Consider the following 17259-nt stretch of genomic DNA (forward strand, 5'->3'; position numbering starts at 1 on the left):
GTCATACAGTATAAGCACGTACGTTAAAACAAACTTCAGGTAACAACATGAACTATTAACACAGCGCTTGGTGAAATATTTTAGAAACGGCGATATTTCTCCGAGTCTGCATTTGAAAGATCCAACTTATCTATCAACAACACTTAGTTATCAAACCAGGAACTCACAAAATTCTCTTGGACTGATAACTTGAAATATTTCGTGGCTTTAAATAGGCAAGTCTTTAATGATTGGATCTTTGCGGCCAACCCCAAATTCATGTCAACGAACTATCCAAATATTTAAAAAATACTGCTCATAAAGTTTTTCATCACAATAATTATTTGTGTAACAGAAAACATGCCTGCAGACAAAAGACGGCATATCTGCTATTGTGCTTGTCATTTCGTGAAGTACACAGTCCATACAGACTAGTATCAGCGGGTTTGCCGTCAAAGCATGGGCTTTCGGGTTTAAAATAAGAAAATTTACAGGGATAGGGTCAGAAGACATTTTTTTACTGTTTTCAAAAACCTCTGAGATCACAAAGAAATCTGCAGGTCTGTCAAATTGATTTTAACAGCTGAAAGTCACTACTACAATGAAAAATCTTCACGTGTACGTCATAGGTTACGCTTTCACCGACCACCGTAGTCGAACGTACACAGCTGTATAGAGAATGAACAAACCTTTTTGTCCTTAACGAAATGGTTTAAACTATAGCTGGTAATTAAGCTATATCAATTAACTCACTCCTCGTTATTAAACATAACACATTACAGTGAACAAAAGAACAAAGACGGAATGTAAAGAGGTTTTATTAAAATTCTTCTGGAGCAAGCTCACATTACGTCATTGGAATTTATTGACGTCACAGCATTTAGCTCAAAATCAACTTTGAATTTTGGTTCATAATTTCTTGTTCATAAATCCTGTGATCCGCTGCAATCTTTATAGTTGAAAGTCAACGTTTAAATAACTTATCAATGGAATAATGTCCGTGAAAATGATCTTCCTCAATTCCTCCACAAGTATACATAAATAACATGAAAACGAAAATATTTTTACAAAGTTCATAAAACATCCAGATATTCTTTAACTAGCAATTACTACATAATATTCGTTATTTTAAAAAAGTTTTATTTTTGGATCATTTTCCTTTCTTTCTACTTCTTCTGGAACCATGTGCACTTGTTCCCGGACTAGATTCCCCGACGATGACCTGCCCCCCTTGAAGCTCTTCTTGCGTTACTGCTAGGCCGGGGCTGGAGAGTTTTTGTTGAGCCTCTAAATAAAACATTACGTCACGTAGTTGTTCTTTCAGATCTGCTATTTCCTAAAAATAATAACAAAAACTTATTTACCTGAAAACAGATTTATTAATATAGCTGATAAACAGAATAAAAATAGTTTATCTGCACGTTTTTCAAGATCTTTGGAGCAATGTATCGTCACGTGACTACACTTGGCGCATAATTTGCATTGATTGAGAAGGCACCATAATTCCCAGGAAATATCATTTACTTTTTCTCAGATATTTTTACGACTTCCCCGGGTGTGGTATAATTGTGATATTGTAATTGACAGATTTGAAGTACATATTAATTCTGAAAGGCATCATTTCCTTTTTTGACGGGGTTTGACACCATTTGCGTAGAAAGCTGACTATATATATAAAGGTCAGAGATTCTCCAAACAGGTCTAACCGTCTTTATCTGGGGCTGCGCACCTATTCAAGGATCGTATAGTGAGAATAGGTCTGCTGACACCCTGTGTGTTAAACACCTAACGCACCGCTTATATCCTTCGGGACCGAGTTGGTGCAATTTTTGGTACCCTCTAGGAGGGTGAGGCTTCTTAGGTAGGAAGTTGCATAATGGCAGCAAAATTACAAAGGCAATAAAAGAAACCAATCACAATCAACGTCAATACTGTAGATTCTCTTAGAGAGAATTATTCAATAGTCCTTGTGAACAATATTTCTTTTAGTTACTGATATTGATTGCAAAGAGCACTGGTCAACTGTTCTGTAATAGCAAGTAGTGATCAGCTTGCAATTCTTTCCTCAGACCAATATACCAGTATAGTTAGCTAACTATGATACGAAATAGCAGTCATCACCCCCCCCCCAATAAAAAATACTATTACTGTGATGACTGATCATAATCCAGCCACACATACCATATTTTTCTTTTCAGCTTCTTTGTCTACATTGACTTGCAGTTTCTTAAATTTCTCTTGCCAAGTCTGCTGATTTTCTCTTAAACATTTGTTCATTTCCTTTTCTTCCTGTAGTTCAGTTGAAAGTTTACACACTCTGGAGCTTAGCTGAAAAAAAATTGAGAATGTTCCTTAAAATTGAAGATTTATTAATTTAAGTGTGTCATTAAAATGCTTTCGTTGAATTGTATGTACTGTAGGTGGTATAGAAAATTAAAATGGCTCCTCAATTTAACGATGATGAAAAGTTCAATCAAGATTTAAATTTAACATTACAAATATTATTTTTCTTACCTGAGAACACTTTTTTTCTGCTGTTTGTTTTTCCTTGGCTGCATTTGACAATTCTGTTTCAAGTTTTTGACACTCCTCTAATGTTTTCTTGGCCCTGTTTTCAAATTCCAGCCTCTTGTTAATAAAAAATGCAAAAAAAGTTAATATTTTGCTAATATATGCAAGCTGCCAAAAAAAAAGCTCATCTATTTAATTATTTATGGTTCCAAGGAATTCTATTGAGTAATGCTTAAAGCTCTAATTTTGCTCCTGTCATAAGAGGATCATCAGGATGAATGCCCAAAAGTCGTTGAGTGTTGGTCGACCAGTGAGTGGTACTCACTTGGTAAGGAATTCACAAAATGACCTGGTTGCTCAGATGTTGCTTGAAACTATGGCCCCATGCAGAATAGGGGACTTACTAGTCCGAGGGTCAAATATGGCCGACCCACTTAAATACTTCTCCATGGGATATCTATTCAGTGTCTATTAGTGGATTTTAACAGCAAGCTTTGTAGTAGGTTGCCATATCTGACCCTCGAACTAGTCAGTCCTCTACTCTGAATGGGGCCTATGTAACCAACTGGGGTTACAATCGTGAAAGACTGTTTTCATTTACCTGTTCTTCATTGTTCTTCTCAATAGCTGCTATTTTTTCCTCAAAATATCTCCGCTGTGTATCCAACTGCTGAGTGAAAAAGTATGTGTACTGAAAAATATGAAAAGTGACCAGTATGACTCGAGTTAACATTTTGATGACAGTCTTTCAAAATATACGTTAAACACAATGCCCTGACAAATATGGGCACTAGGCAACTTGTTCAGTGTTTCCACAGCATTATTAACAATATGTTTCCAGTTAAATTTTAAGAATATCCTCTATTTACTTTTCAAAAAATATTTTTAAAATTTACTTTTTAGTAAATTAAAAGAAAATATTAATTTACTTCTAATGCTAACGAATCCACTTTCTCATCGGTGACTGGGTTTCCTCCCTCGTCTACCTCCACTAGTTTTCCATCAGTTTTATTCTGTACCAGTCTGTGTACATAACCATCCCCTACATAATCCCACACCCTGTTGTTACCTAGATGCATAGAATATGTATGCTGCGTTTGCTGAAAATGCCTGTAACAAGAAAATTAGATGTGGTAGACTGAGTAAAACACAATGATTTGTCCTAGCTGAATATGTAAATATACAGTTTGCTATATCAAAGGCATTATTTTTTCATTAGCTTGACATTTGTATTCTTTATTTACTTACTGATAAGCATGCTCTCCAACATATCTTCCACAGCCTACATAGCCACATATCAAGCATATCCACAAACTCTGAAATGATAATATACCTTGGAAATACATTTTGTAACAGAGTATACTATAGATGTTTCTTCCTTTTATGTCGAAGAAAAAGGGATCTAGAAAAGCAACATAGTTATTCAGAATACTAAACAATTACCTGACTTCTGTATTTAAACAAAAAGCTAAACTAACAAATCAAAACAATCAGACTTAGATAATCATTGTAACCATATATATCTCTGTAAAATGCTCACCTCACTTGAGCCACACTGTAAACATTTCTGGTCTGCATCTGCCTGCTCTGGTGTCTGTACATACCTACACACAGGGCACCTGGCAAGTGACACAAGTTTTCATTTAAACACTTTTGCTAAGAATTAAGTCATTACTGACATAAAAAACAACCAAGTGCATTCCTATGGACTCATGAACTAAAATAAATCAGGAGGAAACGTTGCTGGACACAGAATTCACTCCAAAAAGCTCGCACATGTCACACATCAAACCTAGATGAACATGAATGCAAGGTTATAACATCTGTGGTATTATTTAGTTAGCCTGGTTTGAAAGGAATAATTTTACAATAGAGCAAAATAAATGTGAAAAATATTAAGAAAACAGGGTAAATATACTAGAAAAGCAGGATGTAACAAATCTTGTTTGAACAAACACAAAAACATTCATGAATATACACAAGTTTTACAAATGATTTAATATGAAAACAGATAAGTCCCCTATTGTTTTTTTAGAGGGGGGGGGGGCGGGGGGACAAAATTGTTTATAACATCAAATGCAGGAAGTTTTAGTGTGTTTGTTAAATATCATAAGACCATATCTGTAATCATCACTACATCACAAATTATGTGGTTCATATTCAACTTATTTATGTCATACAGCTTAGGGGTTTGAAGCCTTGATTCAAAAATGCATTTTGAAAATGGCAAACAACATACATGATACAAAAAGCGTGACACGCTACACTTACGTCAAATGCGTCTGAGAGCGACTAAGTTATAAAATGAGAAGTCTAAACTTAGTACGCTATCCTGGACATACAACATTCATTTAACTACAGTAAATAATCTCGTCAATTAATCATATTACATAATTATATGTACTCATATGCCTGGCTATTGACATGCACAGACCAAAATGAACTGTTAGATAAACGTAATGAGAATACCCTTACCTTGTATCCCCCCATTTTGCCAAGCAGAAGGCATGGAAAGAGTGATTGCACAATATGGTTAGGATGCCATCCACTGAGTCATCCTGGAAGTAGCACAAGTAGCCATTTCGACAAAATTAAAGGAAATTCTTCGGTCTGTTTCTTACCAAAATTCAAAATGAATTTAAATTAATATGAGATCCAATTATGAAAGTTACAACAAAAATCTTACCATTCTTTCTAAACACACAGGACACTTAGGGAGCTCGACCAGTCCAGACACAGGAAGAAATGCCCCCTGAAGACGAAGATGAATATAATGTACACAATTTTCAATAAATCACATCAATTAAAGACACTGACAAGAGAGCAATGATACTGTGGGAAACTGTACCAAAACCAGATCACAACAACAATTATTACAACAGATAGAAATTTATGCTACAAATACAAAGACTTTTTTATACCTTGAAAATAACTAACCTCAGATTCTTTTAACATTTCCACTTTGGCCACATACACCAAAACACATATGTCTGACTCAATGGAATTGAAGCGAACATTGTTAAATGCCTTATAGAATTCATCAGCATATTTCTGTAAGATGAAAAAAATCATATCACTTTCATAATAAACAATAGAAATTAGTACAGCAAAAATTTTATGACAATTTTCCTTTAATCATAAATGTTTGGTACCTTTGATGAGTGCTTTTTGATCACTACTGCCTACCTAATTTTAGCATTTAGCCTGAAGGGAACACTTCAATTTATATAGGATGTGCTAATATGTTATTGTTATTATTATCAATATAATTATTATCAGTAATGAGCATTACCTGTCCTCTAAACTTGATCAGCACCATGTACTGGTTAGGTGTGTTGTCTCTGATGATCCTCATGTGTTCAATACTGGGACTGAAAATGGAAAAATTTTCAACTAATTTGCTCCTAAAACATATTATTTTAAATGCTGAATCATTTCTTTTTACTTTTTTGTGTAGTAAGGATTTCTTTGTTTGGTTTCAACTCATGCATTACTTACTATACAGGAGCTACAAAATTCATCAAGTCATGGGTTGTTAGAGCAGCAGGTACTGCCAGCATACAAATGATCTCACTTCTGGGGACATCTTCATTCAGGGGGGTCATGGCACTAGAAATATATATGTATATTTATTCAGGGGGGGTCATGGCACTAGAAATATATACATATATTCATTTAGGGGGCACCGGAAATACATCTTAAATCTTTTAATCAAGGAGGGGGGGGGTCACTGTACTAGATATAATACATTAAATCTTAATGAATGGTGTTAAGTGACTGGAAATATACATAGTTATACTACATGAACATCCCATAAAATTAAGCTGAAAAGATGGGTGTACGATTTCATTGCAGATAATATTTAAGCCTCCCAAGTAAACAATAGTCTAAATCTTATATACCAGCCCTAATAACTAATCAAACTATAAAGACATTTTAATATATTACATTCCTATACCTGTCTTTATAAAAATGCATCATTCCTTCTGTCATTTCAGTCCTCTGGTTTCCACACATAAACCACATGGAGTCTGGGTTATTAGGACTGTGACTGATAGGACGTGACTTACTGCTGCTTGGTCTAGAATTAGTGGATCCACTGTCAGAACTTAAAGGAGAGCACCTGGTGTCTAATGGGGAGTACCTACTAGGATTGTCTTTAGAATAACTCCCTGCGGAAAAGACACGTTCTCTTTTAGACCTCACGGTTGCTTCCTCTCCTGCTGTGTCACAAGCTGGTGGAGCATTCTTTGAGTGCTTTGAGTTACCGTCACCCAAGGGAGTGGATGTCCTGGAGTTAGACCCTCTTTTGTCACTACCTCCAGGTGCTTCAGTCTCCTCCATGTCATGTATAGGCTGGAAGACTTGTTCTCTGTCAGATCCATCATCTTGTTGTTTGTCTGAATTTAAATAAGTCACTTCCTTTGAAACTTTTGCTTCCTGCTCTGTCATCTTTTCTAAAAAGTAACATATAAATAAAGAAGTATGAAACATACATAAAAATGTTGTAGCACTACAGTCAAAACTGGTGTGCAGGCAGTAATCTATTAGTGCAAAATAGTCCATTAAAATAGAGGTATGTTCACATTTACAAATACTTAATTTTCATGTCATTCGGTCCATTCATTCATTAAAAAAAATAACACAAACTAGAAAAATTAATAAATAAAACCAAAAAGTCCTTCATTGATGGATTTTGAATATCCATCATAGGGATTATAAGACTATATAAAACCTAAAATCTGGAGCTATTAATTATTCAAAGTTAATTAAAAGATACTAAAACAAAACGATAACTATAAATGTTACTCACCATCAAAATATATTGTTTCTACAATTATTTCTATAAACTCTCTTCTCCCTCTGAACTGGGCAATAATTTCTGGTGTGATTTTAAGTTTTGGGGAACTCACAGCCTGGGCATATGTTTTATTGTCCTCAATTTCATGTTGATCCTTGAAATATGGTGCTAAAAAGAGGGGTTTAAAGGAATAAATATTTATAGACAGTCTGACAATACAACGTGCTACAATTACAATACTTTTTCTCTTCAATAAATCATCGGTCATACTACAGAAACAATCAGTTTGAAATACGTGTTGGGGGTATCATTAAATGCTCTCTGTAACTTAAGGGCACTGTTGTTGTTCTTCTTATAACACAAACCTGTGTAGCAAATGTCTTTCAGATATGGTGCATGATCGGCGATTTCAAACCTCAGAACAGCTAATGATACAGCATGAGGGGGTTCTAAACACTGGTAACTGTTTCCCTTACTCTTCGACATGAATGCACCGCTGGCCAAAACCACAATGAAACATGCTCCAATAACAAAGCTTGTCTACGCGACGAGACTGCTTGTTGTTGTTCACTGTCACCTGAATCTTCCCATCATGCTTCGAGTGCAAGGAAGGCCTCAAGAAATAAAATCACGCATACCATACAACTTGAGGTTAGTGTCATTATCAATTGAAAATTCCAAGTATATATTCTTATTTGCCTTCCAATATTTTAGAAAGCGTAATGCCACTTTTTTACTCAAGAAATGAAAGACAAAGCAAGCCTGTCTTGACGTGTGTAGACGGATGCCATTTGATGCTGTGTTCAATAGATGAAATGGCTGATCACGATTCTCTTGTCAGTGAATTTTCGGCAATCACAGGAGCAGATGCTGAGAGAGCTCAATTTTACTTAGAGGCTGCAGGATGGGATTTGCAGGTATCACATAAATGCCACAGTCATTTTAGAGCTTTTGGTGTATTAACAAATGAAAAGAAAATGGCATCATTTGTGGAAGGTTTAGAAAATAGAAATCAGTCGACGAAAAATTTATATAACAAAAGGATTAGCAGAAAGAGTAGAACATGTGGACAGATGTTACCGGGAATGAGTTACTCAACTCAGGTGGCTGGTTCAAAGTTTATTTTGACTTCCAAACTAATAAAATAGTATAAAACAAAATCCTAAAAGAAATATACAGAGATATTTAAAAATACAATCGAAAATAATATATTATACTGACAATTTTAACATGTTTTTTGTTAAATTAACATATCTATACATTTTAAGCCTTGTGAAGTTGTAATTAAAGTTTTTCAGTAAGCTATGGCATGCACCATAAGTGACTTTTAAAATCTAATCTTCATGTTTTTGTTATTGGAAGCAGATCAGTGTCTTATTTTAAAAAAAATTAACATCTAATTTCCGATAGATCAGTGATTATCAGTACAGTATTTTGCTATTACAGCTTGCCATGTCAAGTTTCTTTGAGAGTCATGATGATGGGGGTGATGATAGTGATGATGCAGGAGCAACAGCAGAAGTGGGAGCTCCTTCAGCACCAAGTAAACAGTATGCCTCTGGAAGGTATAATATGTTACAACATATCATATCTACATTGTAGAAATCTTTTCCAATACATTGCGCCTGCCCTATAATTGAAATTACTGATAAACCACATTTAAAATATAGATATTGTGATTATATCAATTTTTGTAAGATGTCACTCCACACAATTATTGGCACCACCCAGTGAAATTTCACCAAAAAAATAGATGTCACAATTACATATGTTTATATATTTATGACAGACACAAAACCAGTTTCTGCTTGATACATGTATTACTCACATTGTTATTATTCTTTACATTTATAGTGGCAGTCAGTTTGCTACATTGTCAGATATAAACAAAGGTTTAAACCCAGCAGATAATGAGGGTCAGGCCTTTTATGCTGGTGGGGCAGATGAAGGAGGCAGGTAAGGGAACTGGTTGTTGAGATTTGGTGATTACTGTAACTAAATTGTCATACTATGCTGAAGCTCATGGATGATTAAAAGCTTGCTGTGGAATTTTTTTCTGATTTTGAGTAGTATTTTTTTCTTCAAATTTACTTTCCATTGTAATTTATTCCTTTTCAATGTTAGTGGACAACAAATTCTTGGACCTCCCAAAAAGAAATCTTCTGAAATTGTGGAGGACTTGTTCAAATCTGCTAAAGAGTAAGTAGATCCTGGAGTATAAGTATACAAATCCAATGTTAATTATGTATACATATGTTGTAATATATGAAAAAAAGAGTTTCCTTTTAATTGTTTAAATTTATTTTAAAGTTTTTTCTTATCATCAAAGATACTGACCTGAATCGGGCTGTCTTATGATTTCTAAGGTATCAGTGGATATGACAAAAATCCGTCATATTTAATACAGGTTAATTTCCCTAAGTTCAGGAATCAGAACTTGGTTGTAAATAGTAATCCTTAGTTAAATTTGAAGTTAATGTCCTACATGAAATATGTATTTTTTGTAGGCATGGTGCAGAAGAAATGGCAGCAGGATCTGCTGCTGCTGCACCAGCAGGAAAGACAGCAGCTTTTAGAGGGAGAGGGTACAAGTTAGGAGAGATGGAGAATGAACCAACAAATGTTGTGGGAGAAGCACTGCAAGAGGAACCACAGGAGGTAAAGGGGGACTCATTGGGGGCTGTTTGTTATTAATATTTTAAACCTGTTGAATGTATGGCTGACACCTTTATCTGAGAAAAAAGTGTTTATTTTCATGTGTTTAGCAGAATGTAGATTACACTGGGTGTAACACGTGGATGCTTTGAAATGTTGCATATAATAAGAAGACTTGTCATTTCAGATTCAGGTTGTATTGAAACTTTGGAAGAATGGTTTCAGTGTAGGAGATGGCCCTCTCAGAGATTATGGGGATCCTCAAAACAAAGAGTTTTTAAATTCTATTCACAGAGGGTGAGTTGAATTTTCTACACAATATTTTGCTGTATATAATAGTGACAAATATTTTCCTGCCAAAAACAGTCTAGTAAATGTTAACAAGTATATTGTTTCTTTCATTACTTTTGTATAAGGAAACTAAGATTATGATGTTATACTTGCTAAAGCTTTATAATTTTTTTGTGACATATTGAGGCGAATCTTAACTGTGGCTTACAGACAAATGATCAGTAGTTTCCACTCAGGCAGGAAAGAGTCATGTTTGTTTTCTTTGTGAATTTTATGTGAAAGGAAATCTTTGCTTTATTTAAGTCAAGTGCCACTTGAGCTGATAAAGCTAGCTAAAGGAGGAGAAGTAGATCTGCAAATGGAGGACCACAGAGAAGAAGAATTTGTCGCACCAAAAGTGAAACTGAAAGCATTTTCTGGAGAAGGCCAGCGATTGGGAAGGTAAGGATAAATCACAATCAGTGAATAGCAGAACTTACAGTATAAAGCCCCCACATATTTCATCATTTTTATCTGAATCTTTTAGTCCAATTACAACCATCTAGATAACAGATTGACAGAAAAGTGGTAATTTAGCTAAACGAAAAAAAATTGCTAGCGCTACGTCAATATTTCATTTAAAATTTTGCCCCAGCATGGCCTTATGTGATAACTGTAACATAACATATAATATATTTACAGTGCTGCTCCAACTGTAGTCACACAGAGTTCTCCAGATGTCAACCAGCAGAATGAGGCAGCAGCAGTGAACTCAGTGGAGGTAGACAGCAGTCTGCCCACCACAGGCATACAGATCAGGCTGGCAGATGGAGGAAGGTGATGGAAACGGGGGCAATACAGAGTTAAAATAGTCATGATTTGAAGCAGTGCTTTATCACATATTTTTTATAGGTTTAGATGTTAATGTTTCAAACGAAATAAATAATAATAAATAGTATTCAATTTTAAAGTTTGTATGTGGTAATTATGTATTGTGTTTTTTGTGAACCATCAATAAATGCTTCTGTTTATCATTTCAGACTACTAGCAAAATTTAATCATACCAACAAGATCAGTGATGTACGGAACTATATTTTAAAGTATCCTTTCATTAAAACAAGTTCTACACTTATTTATCACAAGTTGAAGCCAACAGTAGAGATTCAAGTTATATTAACACACCATTTTTAGTTTGTATTTTTATGTGTACTACTACTCGTCTGGCATATTTGGCTAGCAGATTTATAGTTTTAGCCAAGTTGTGGTGTTAAACATATTCTTCTTTCCACTCAATACACTGTTACAAAAATGCTGTCTGGGTTTAGTAATTCAAATACTCCCCACAATTTTTGATATTTTTTATGTTAAAGTCCATTTCGCTTTCCTTAACATTTGTCCCAGAGCACGTCCACAGATGGAGGGAACACAGTTTGTTCTCATGACAACATTTCCAAACAGAGAACTGACTGATGAAACTCAAACTTTAGCAGATGCCAAGTTACTAAATGCTGTAGTTGTGCAAAGAATGAAGTAAATAAGACACTAAATGGTGCACAAATAACATAGCGTACAACTACTACTGCATATTGTAACTGTAACAATGTGGACATGGAGGCAGTGTTATGACATTAAAGCTAGTGTGGGTTTATGTGTGGAATGCTGGCCATTTTGGACAGTTTGTAAGCAAAGAAAGGACAGCTTTTTTAAAAATTGGCATCCTTTTTTGGGCAGAATTTTTTGCAGGTGCTATGATAAGCACATCTGTTTAATGCATTCAAATGTATTAGTTGGTAATATTTATTGACAAATTCTTTAAAATGGATTAAAAAAAAAAACACAAAAGGTATGTGTAAAGAAGATGCTGGTTATGAGGAAAAAGGGCAATTCCATTTTTTTTTTAATTTATCAAAGTAAAAATGATATGCAGAATCCACTGAAATCATTTATATTTACCCAAGGGTATTCAAAATATTTGCATTACATGTTGTATTCAGCAAAAGATTAAAATTCTCTGAAGTGAAATATTGACTTGGAATCTTGAACAAAAAAATGTCAAACCTAAAAGTCTAAAAGGAACTTTATTTGTAACTTTCATTGTTAATACTCTTTCTAAACAAAATGTTCAATGCTTAAAAATTACATTATCCTTTCACAGACATGGAAACATCTTTGGTGTCAACAAGAACATGTAAGAATCATGTAATACAGTATAACATATAATTCTTTTTTTCTTCAATTTCCACTTAATTCAGACATCAATGCCTATTGTTTTTCTAACAAGGGTGACTTGTACTCTTAACTACCATAAATTAATGGACATGAGAACCACCCTGCAAGAATCCTTAGTCCAAATAGCTCACAATAAAAATTCGAGTCCATTAAAGACCAAGTATCTGAGCTTAATTACAATAACAGTTGGAGTATCTTCGAGGGCTGTTAACAAAAAATTCTTATCAAAACCAACTAAGCCTTTAATCTTTCATATTGAATCTAAAAAGTGTTAAATTTTTTCTTGTTTTTCTTTTCGGTTAAAACTTAACCCTAGAACCAAAATATTATTATCCCGTCGCCCAAGTTCTACCACAGTGGTGACTATAGCTGATAAACCTAATGTGTAGAACATTCAGAACATTACCAATCATGCCACATCAGCACTGGCATACGGAATGCATGGCATATCTAAAACTAAGTACAGGGACTCCATGGCACTTCAGCTTAGGTCAAATCCACAGTGCACAAATGTGGACCATTTAATGAGATAAAAGCAACCTTCACCTTAGCTAACCAAATACCTCTAGGAGGTCTCTGAGATTCCAGAAAAATTCTGGGTAAGTGGGTATGAGGAATGCATAGCACCTGATAAGCTAGATGAAAAGGCTGTAAGACCGAGGCATATTTCAGCCTATCAGTAAAATTCTGCATACAAAGGAGGTCCGGCTGAACACGGCTGGGTCATTCTGGTCCAAATGTCATTTGTCCCACACCATGGTTCTTCATGAATCTTCTGTAGCTTTTGTACCTGGCACTCTCTGCCAGTTTGGCCTTGGCTTCTTCATCCTGGATTTTTTTCCACTCCTAAACAAAATGTAATACTATGCAACTTCCAGTGCTGCTCTTGATAAAACAATGACATTATAATTTGTTGAACAGTTTCCTTCTTTATGTATTTGTCCCAATGGAATATCAATTCATTGAATCATTGAACCCTTTATATCAGTTAAAGATTGCTATGGATAAAATGAATATATCAAAATTATAATCACTTTAACACATACCAGAGCAAAGCTATAATAGAAATATTTCCATTATTCGCAAGACAATTTTGTGCACTTAAAATTATTACGTTTATGTGCCTTACTTGAAATTTCTCTAAAATCCACAGCTCTTTGTTCAAGAAGTCTTCTCTCTGATGGTCTTCAAGAGACTGAAAAACCAAATTAGAGTTATATTATCCAACTGGAAATCTTCATACCAACACATGTACAGGCTACCTGGATTGAAGAGAATGAAGTGAATTACAAAAAGACTGGGCCATTGAAAGAGTCAACATGGCTAAAGGTGATGACCAAAAACTTGAGTGTTAGACATACTTTCACTTTCAGCCATCTGACCAAAATATTATGTACAAGTCTTAAAATCTTAAAGCATAAATACTGACAGATCTTTATGTGGACCTCTTCCTAACAGAAACAATATTTTATTAAAAAATATTAACAAAAACACAATTCCAGAAGGAAAAAAGGAAGGGAGGGGATAAAAGTTTGCACTATCATTTCATTTAACTAAGTTCTGGTAGTGTTTTATCTGATACCAAAGCAATTAATTTGTGTGACAGAAAGAAGTATTTAACCAGACAGTTGGTGGTCATTGTGAACATTAAACATTAAGCTTGCAGCTGCTGATTTTTTTCCTGTAATTACTGTTTGCCATCACTAACCTCCCATTGCACATTTGTAAGCCCACTGTATTTTTTCAAATATGATTTGATGAGATACAACTTCTCCTCTTCTCCATATTCTTCCTTTTTTATAGTGAACCTCCAGATCCACTTCCCCCACCAGAGTATATACATCAAAATATTGTAGGGAGACAAGATCAGTTGCACCCACAGGACACTGTAAGGGTCTGGTTTGCTGTAACCGCCCCTGAAATAACATCATTTTAGTTCACATTAATGGATATTCATGTCGGGTGTATCCTAATATCTTAATATATATATCTCAATTTGCAATGTCTGAATCATACAAAAAGAGTGAATATGTAATCTGCCGAAATATGTTGATAACCTGCAATCTGTGACTAAAAATAAATTAAAACTTTATTAGGTCACCTGATATCCATTTTTTCTGTTAAAACCTTTTTCAAAACTGCTTCCTCTTCTTCTTTGATTTCTTCCTACAATGGTAAAATATGGTTTAAGGTATGTTTTTGTGTAGAGAATAATAAAGACACTATTTTCATTTCTTGAGGCACTCAAAAGCTTTGTGATTTATGCACCTGTAGAACTTATTAAACCTACAATCTTAGATTTCCATCAAAAAAGTACAAGTATAATCACATAATTCACACCAATTAATCCAACAGCATTTTAGGCTTACTGCACTTAGCTTTTACAGCTTTTACCTTTGACTTTCCTCTCTGTTTTTTCTTGTCTGTCTGTAACAGTCCTTCAGTCTTTGCTATCTCCATAGCTCGCATTCTGTATTTTGGCTGTTGGATGAGATATCTTATGGCAGCGTTGTAGTTACTCATCTGGCCAAGGTACTGAAACATGCAATATTTCTGTCTGGTCATTGACAAGTTTTTTTCATTTGTTAAATTTTCTTTTAAAATTTCCTTCAAGTTCAAAGAGGCATAGGCCACAGACCACCAGCTGGGTATGTTGCTCATCTCTATCTGTGGATCTATTTTTATAAAAAGAAGAATTTTGAAGAACAAACAGATATCAGCAATTTTAAAGATTCTTTTTTATGAATTATGTTTCACCTATAAAAACCACACCAACTGACTCTAAAATCTTGACACTTATAAAGACCCCAAATGTGTACAAATAAAATATGAAAATGTCCTGTCAGGAAAGTAGAACAGTAAGTTTACAAACACTACAGAGCTAGTATTATTTCTCAATTTGACCTTTAAAATGGATCAAGGGATAAAAATTGAATTATTCTCCATCACCTTCCATTTAACCTCAATATGCACTCCACAAATTTAATTTATGCTAACAGAGACATTCAGTCATAAAATTGGAATTTTTAAGGGCAACACATAGCAAACAGAATATCCAAATAATTCACCATGATCTTGGTATCTCACACTTACCTGTACCACAGAGATGACAGTAAGTGTAACAGCAATGACAATTCTGACATCCACTTTTGGTGCATAGCGTCTGCGATAGTAGCGGTAATATACGGAATAGAACTCATCTAAAATATTGAGTAGATGATTTGATTAGAACAAGTATAAATGAAGTAAAAAAAAATGTGCACTAAATTGAACACTTTAAAGAGAGTGTGAATACAAGCTGTAGAGCAACACCTAAAAAAATCTTTATACATTTTGAGAGTGATGTTCCTTAAGTACCTGGATTATCCAACATATGATCATAGTCCTTCCTTTGCTCTTCATCTGTCAAAATCTGAAATAAGTATTAATGTACAAGGTCAACTGATTAATGTTAAAAATAAACAAAATACTATATGATAAACAAGTAAAGATGCCTAAAATGAATAAGTATCAGCTCTCATTGGGACCAGATGTTAGGACTAACAATTAGTCTGGAACTATTTCATTACCACAGTGATGTCATTCAGAACTTGAAACCTTTATCACTGTGAAGATAAATTAATGTTATATTATGAATCTTGCAAAAAGAAACTGATCAATTGCAAAAGGGTGCAACGTATATGTTAAAATCTATTTCATTTTCAACATCCAAGCCTTTGAAAAAGTCTGTAAAAACCTTACCTCATAAGCATTTGCAATTTTCTGAAATTGCAGTGTAGCCTTCTCCTTTGCTTTCTGAAATGAAGCCCATTAAACAATATTATCACATATTATGCCCTACAAAGAGATTTATGTATTCCACCAATGCAAAAAGAAAAAAAATCTTTTAACTACCAGAGTAATGAAATTAAAAAGGTAGTGAAAAAAAAAAGTACTAATGACAAGATTACAAAACACTCTGATATATCCAAAACTACAGGTTGATTATTGTTTGGTATAACACTAGTTAGGTGTTATACTAGTAATTTTTTTTCATCCTTTCTTTTTTTTTCTGAAAGAAGCATAGGTTAATTTTCTAACCAACTTACATTTTTTTCATGTATTTTTCATTTATGATGTGTCCAAATGTTAATATTCAATAGTTCTGATTAATTTTGCGTAACTATGACTACCCAAATGACTGATAAGTGATACTGTTGTGTTCATAGGTATAGTGAGTCATGGTAGTTGACAACCCAGGTACAGTAACTTACACTGCTTTTGTGCATGTCAGGGTGCCACTTCCTGGCCAGTCGCCTGTAAGCCTTACTGATGTCACCCTGAAAAAGAACATAACAGAAGTCAATACCTCTGTCATAAATATTGGAACTTAGCAGAAAACATGATCCACAACTGTTGATATATTTAAAAATCCAATTTAATATCAATTTAACAATGTGCCTGTTGTTATGAGAATAATCTATACAACTACAACTTACTTTCGTTGCATCTCTGTCAACATCAAGAACTGAAAAGAAATAAAATTCTTGAATTAGTTTAATGTATAAGCGAATACACCATTGTTAATTACAGTGTGTGTATGTATAGTATGTGTGTGTGATGAAAGGGAGAGAAAGAGAGAGAGAGGGGAGGAGCAGGGGGTTTTACCATCATAGCAGTTCTCCAAACCGCAGTATAGTCCTTCTATGTACGCCAACGATGTCGAAATCGTTTGTAAGCCCCAAATGCACAGCAGAAGATATTTCACCTCCATCCTTCTGCGCCACGAACTGCTTCTTATTGTCGTCACCAAATAATGCCGGTGTACTTTACAG

The 17259-nt window shown here is 34.4% G+C and overlaps 3 protein-coding genes and 1 non-coding gene across 5 annotated transcripts; 2 read left to right on the forward strand and 2 right to left on the reverse strand.

Annotated features, from left to right (window-relative positions):
• Positions 1-781: 781 nt before the first annotated feature.
• LOC106174875 (BRCA1-associated protein) lies at positions 782-7910 on the reverse strand. 2 transcript variants are annotated; one of them, XM_087001514.1, is made up of 16 exons: positions 7657-7910; positions 7304-7459; positions 6449-6947; positions 5989-6099; positions 5783-5861; positions 5428-5541; positions 5177-5242; positions 4966-5048; positions 4762-4782; positions 4031-4109; positions 3739-3806; positions 3420-3600; positions 3092-3181; positions 2494-2607; positions 2161-2307; positions 782-1315 (listed from the first exon to the last, which is right to left on the reverse strand). In XM_087001514.1, exons 1-16 carry the CDS (start codon positions 7775-7777, stop codon positions 1130-1132), a joined length of 2115 nt encoding a protein of 704 aa, XP_086857640.1. In that variant the 5' UTR covers positions 7778-7910; the 3' UTR covers positions 782-1129. The 2 variants fall into 2 exon arrangements, with proteins under 2 accessions (XP_086857640.1, XP_013412070.2); XM_013556616.2 differs by lacking the exon at positions 4762-4782 and having other exon boundaries at positions 7657-7909.
• LOC112042359 (U4atac minor spliceosomal RNA) lies at positions 1684-1816 on the forward strand. Its single transcript, XR_002886494.2, has one exon. It is a non-coding gene; the product is annotated as a U4atac minor spliceosomal RNA (small nuclear RNA).
• Positions 7911-8025: 115 nt separating the features above from the next.
• On the forward strand, positions 8026-12238 carry LOC106174878 (NSFL1 cofactor p47). Its single transcript, XM_013556620.2, has 10 exons — positions 8026-8208; positions 8738-8856; positions 9146-9247; positions 9416-9490; positions 9799-9949; positions 10134-10243; positions 10541-10678; positions 10919-11053; positions 11257-11316; positions 11618-12238. The coding sequence occupies exons 1-10, from the start codon at positions 8086-8088 to the stop codon at positions 11748-11750; spliced, it is 1146 nt and encodes a 381-aa protein (XP_013412074.1). The 5' UTR covers positions 8026-8085; the 3' UTR covers positions 11751-12238.
• Positions 12239-12275: 37 nt separating this feature from the next.
• Positions 12276-17238, reverse strand: LOC106174879 (dnaJ homolog subfamily C member 25 homolog). Its single transcript, XM_013556621.2, has 11 exons — positions 17093-17238; positions 16924-16952; positions 16699-16764; positions 16187-16240; positions 15803-15857; positions 15539-15645; positions 14840-14980; positions 14547-14611; positions 14154-14361; positions 13575-13640; positions 12276-13291 (listed from the first exon to the last, which is right to left on the reverse strand). Exons 1-11 carry the CDS (start codon positions 17196-17198, stop codon positions 13169-13171), a joined length of 1020 nt encoding a protein of 339 aa, XP_013412075.2. The 5' UTR covers positions 17199-17238; the 3' UTR covers positions 12276-13168.
• Between the last annotated feature and the right edge of the window lie 21 nt (positions 17239-17259).

The sequence above is a fragment of the Lingula anatina genome, chromosome 1, assembly GCF_051362555.1.
Source record: "Lingula anatina isolate TDL-2025a chromosome 1, LinAna3.0, whole genome shotgun sequence".
Taxonomy (NCBI): domain Eukaryota; kingdom Metazoa; phylum Brachiopoda; class Lingulata; order Lingulida; family Lingulidae; genus Lingula; species Lingula anatina.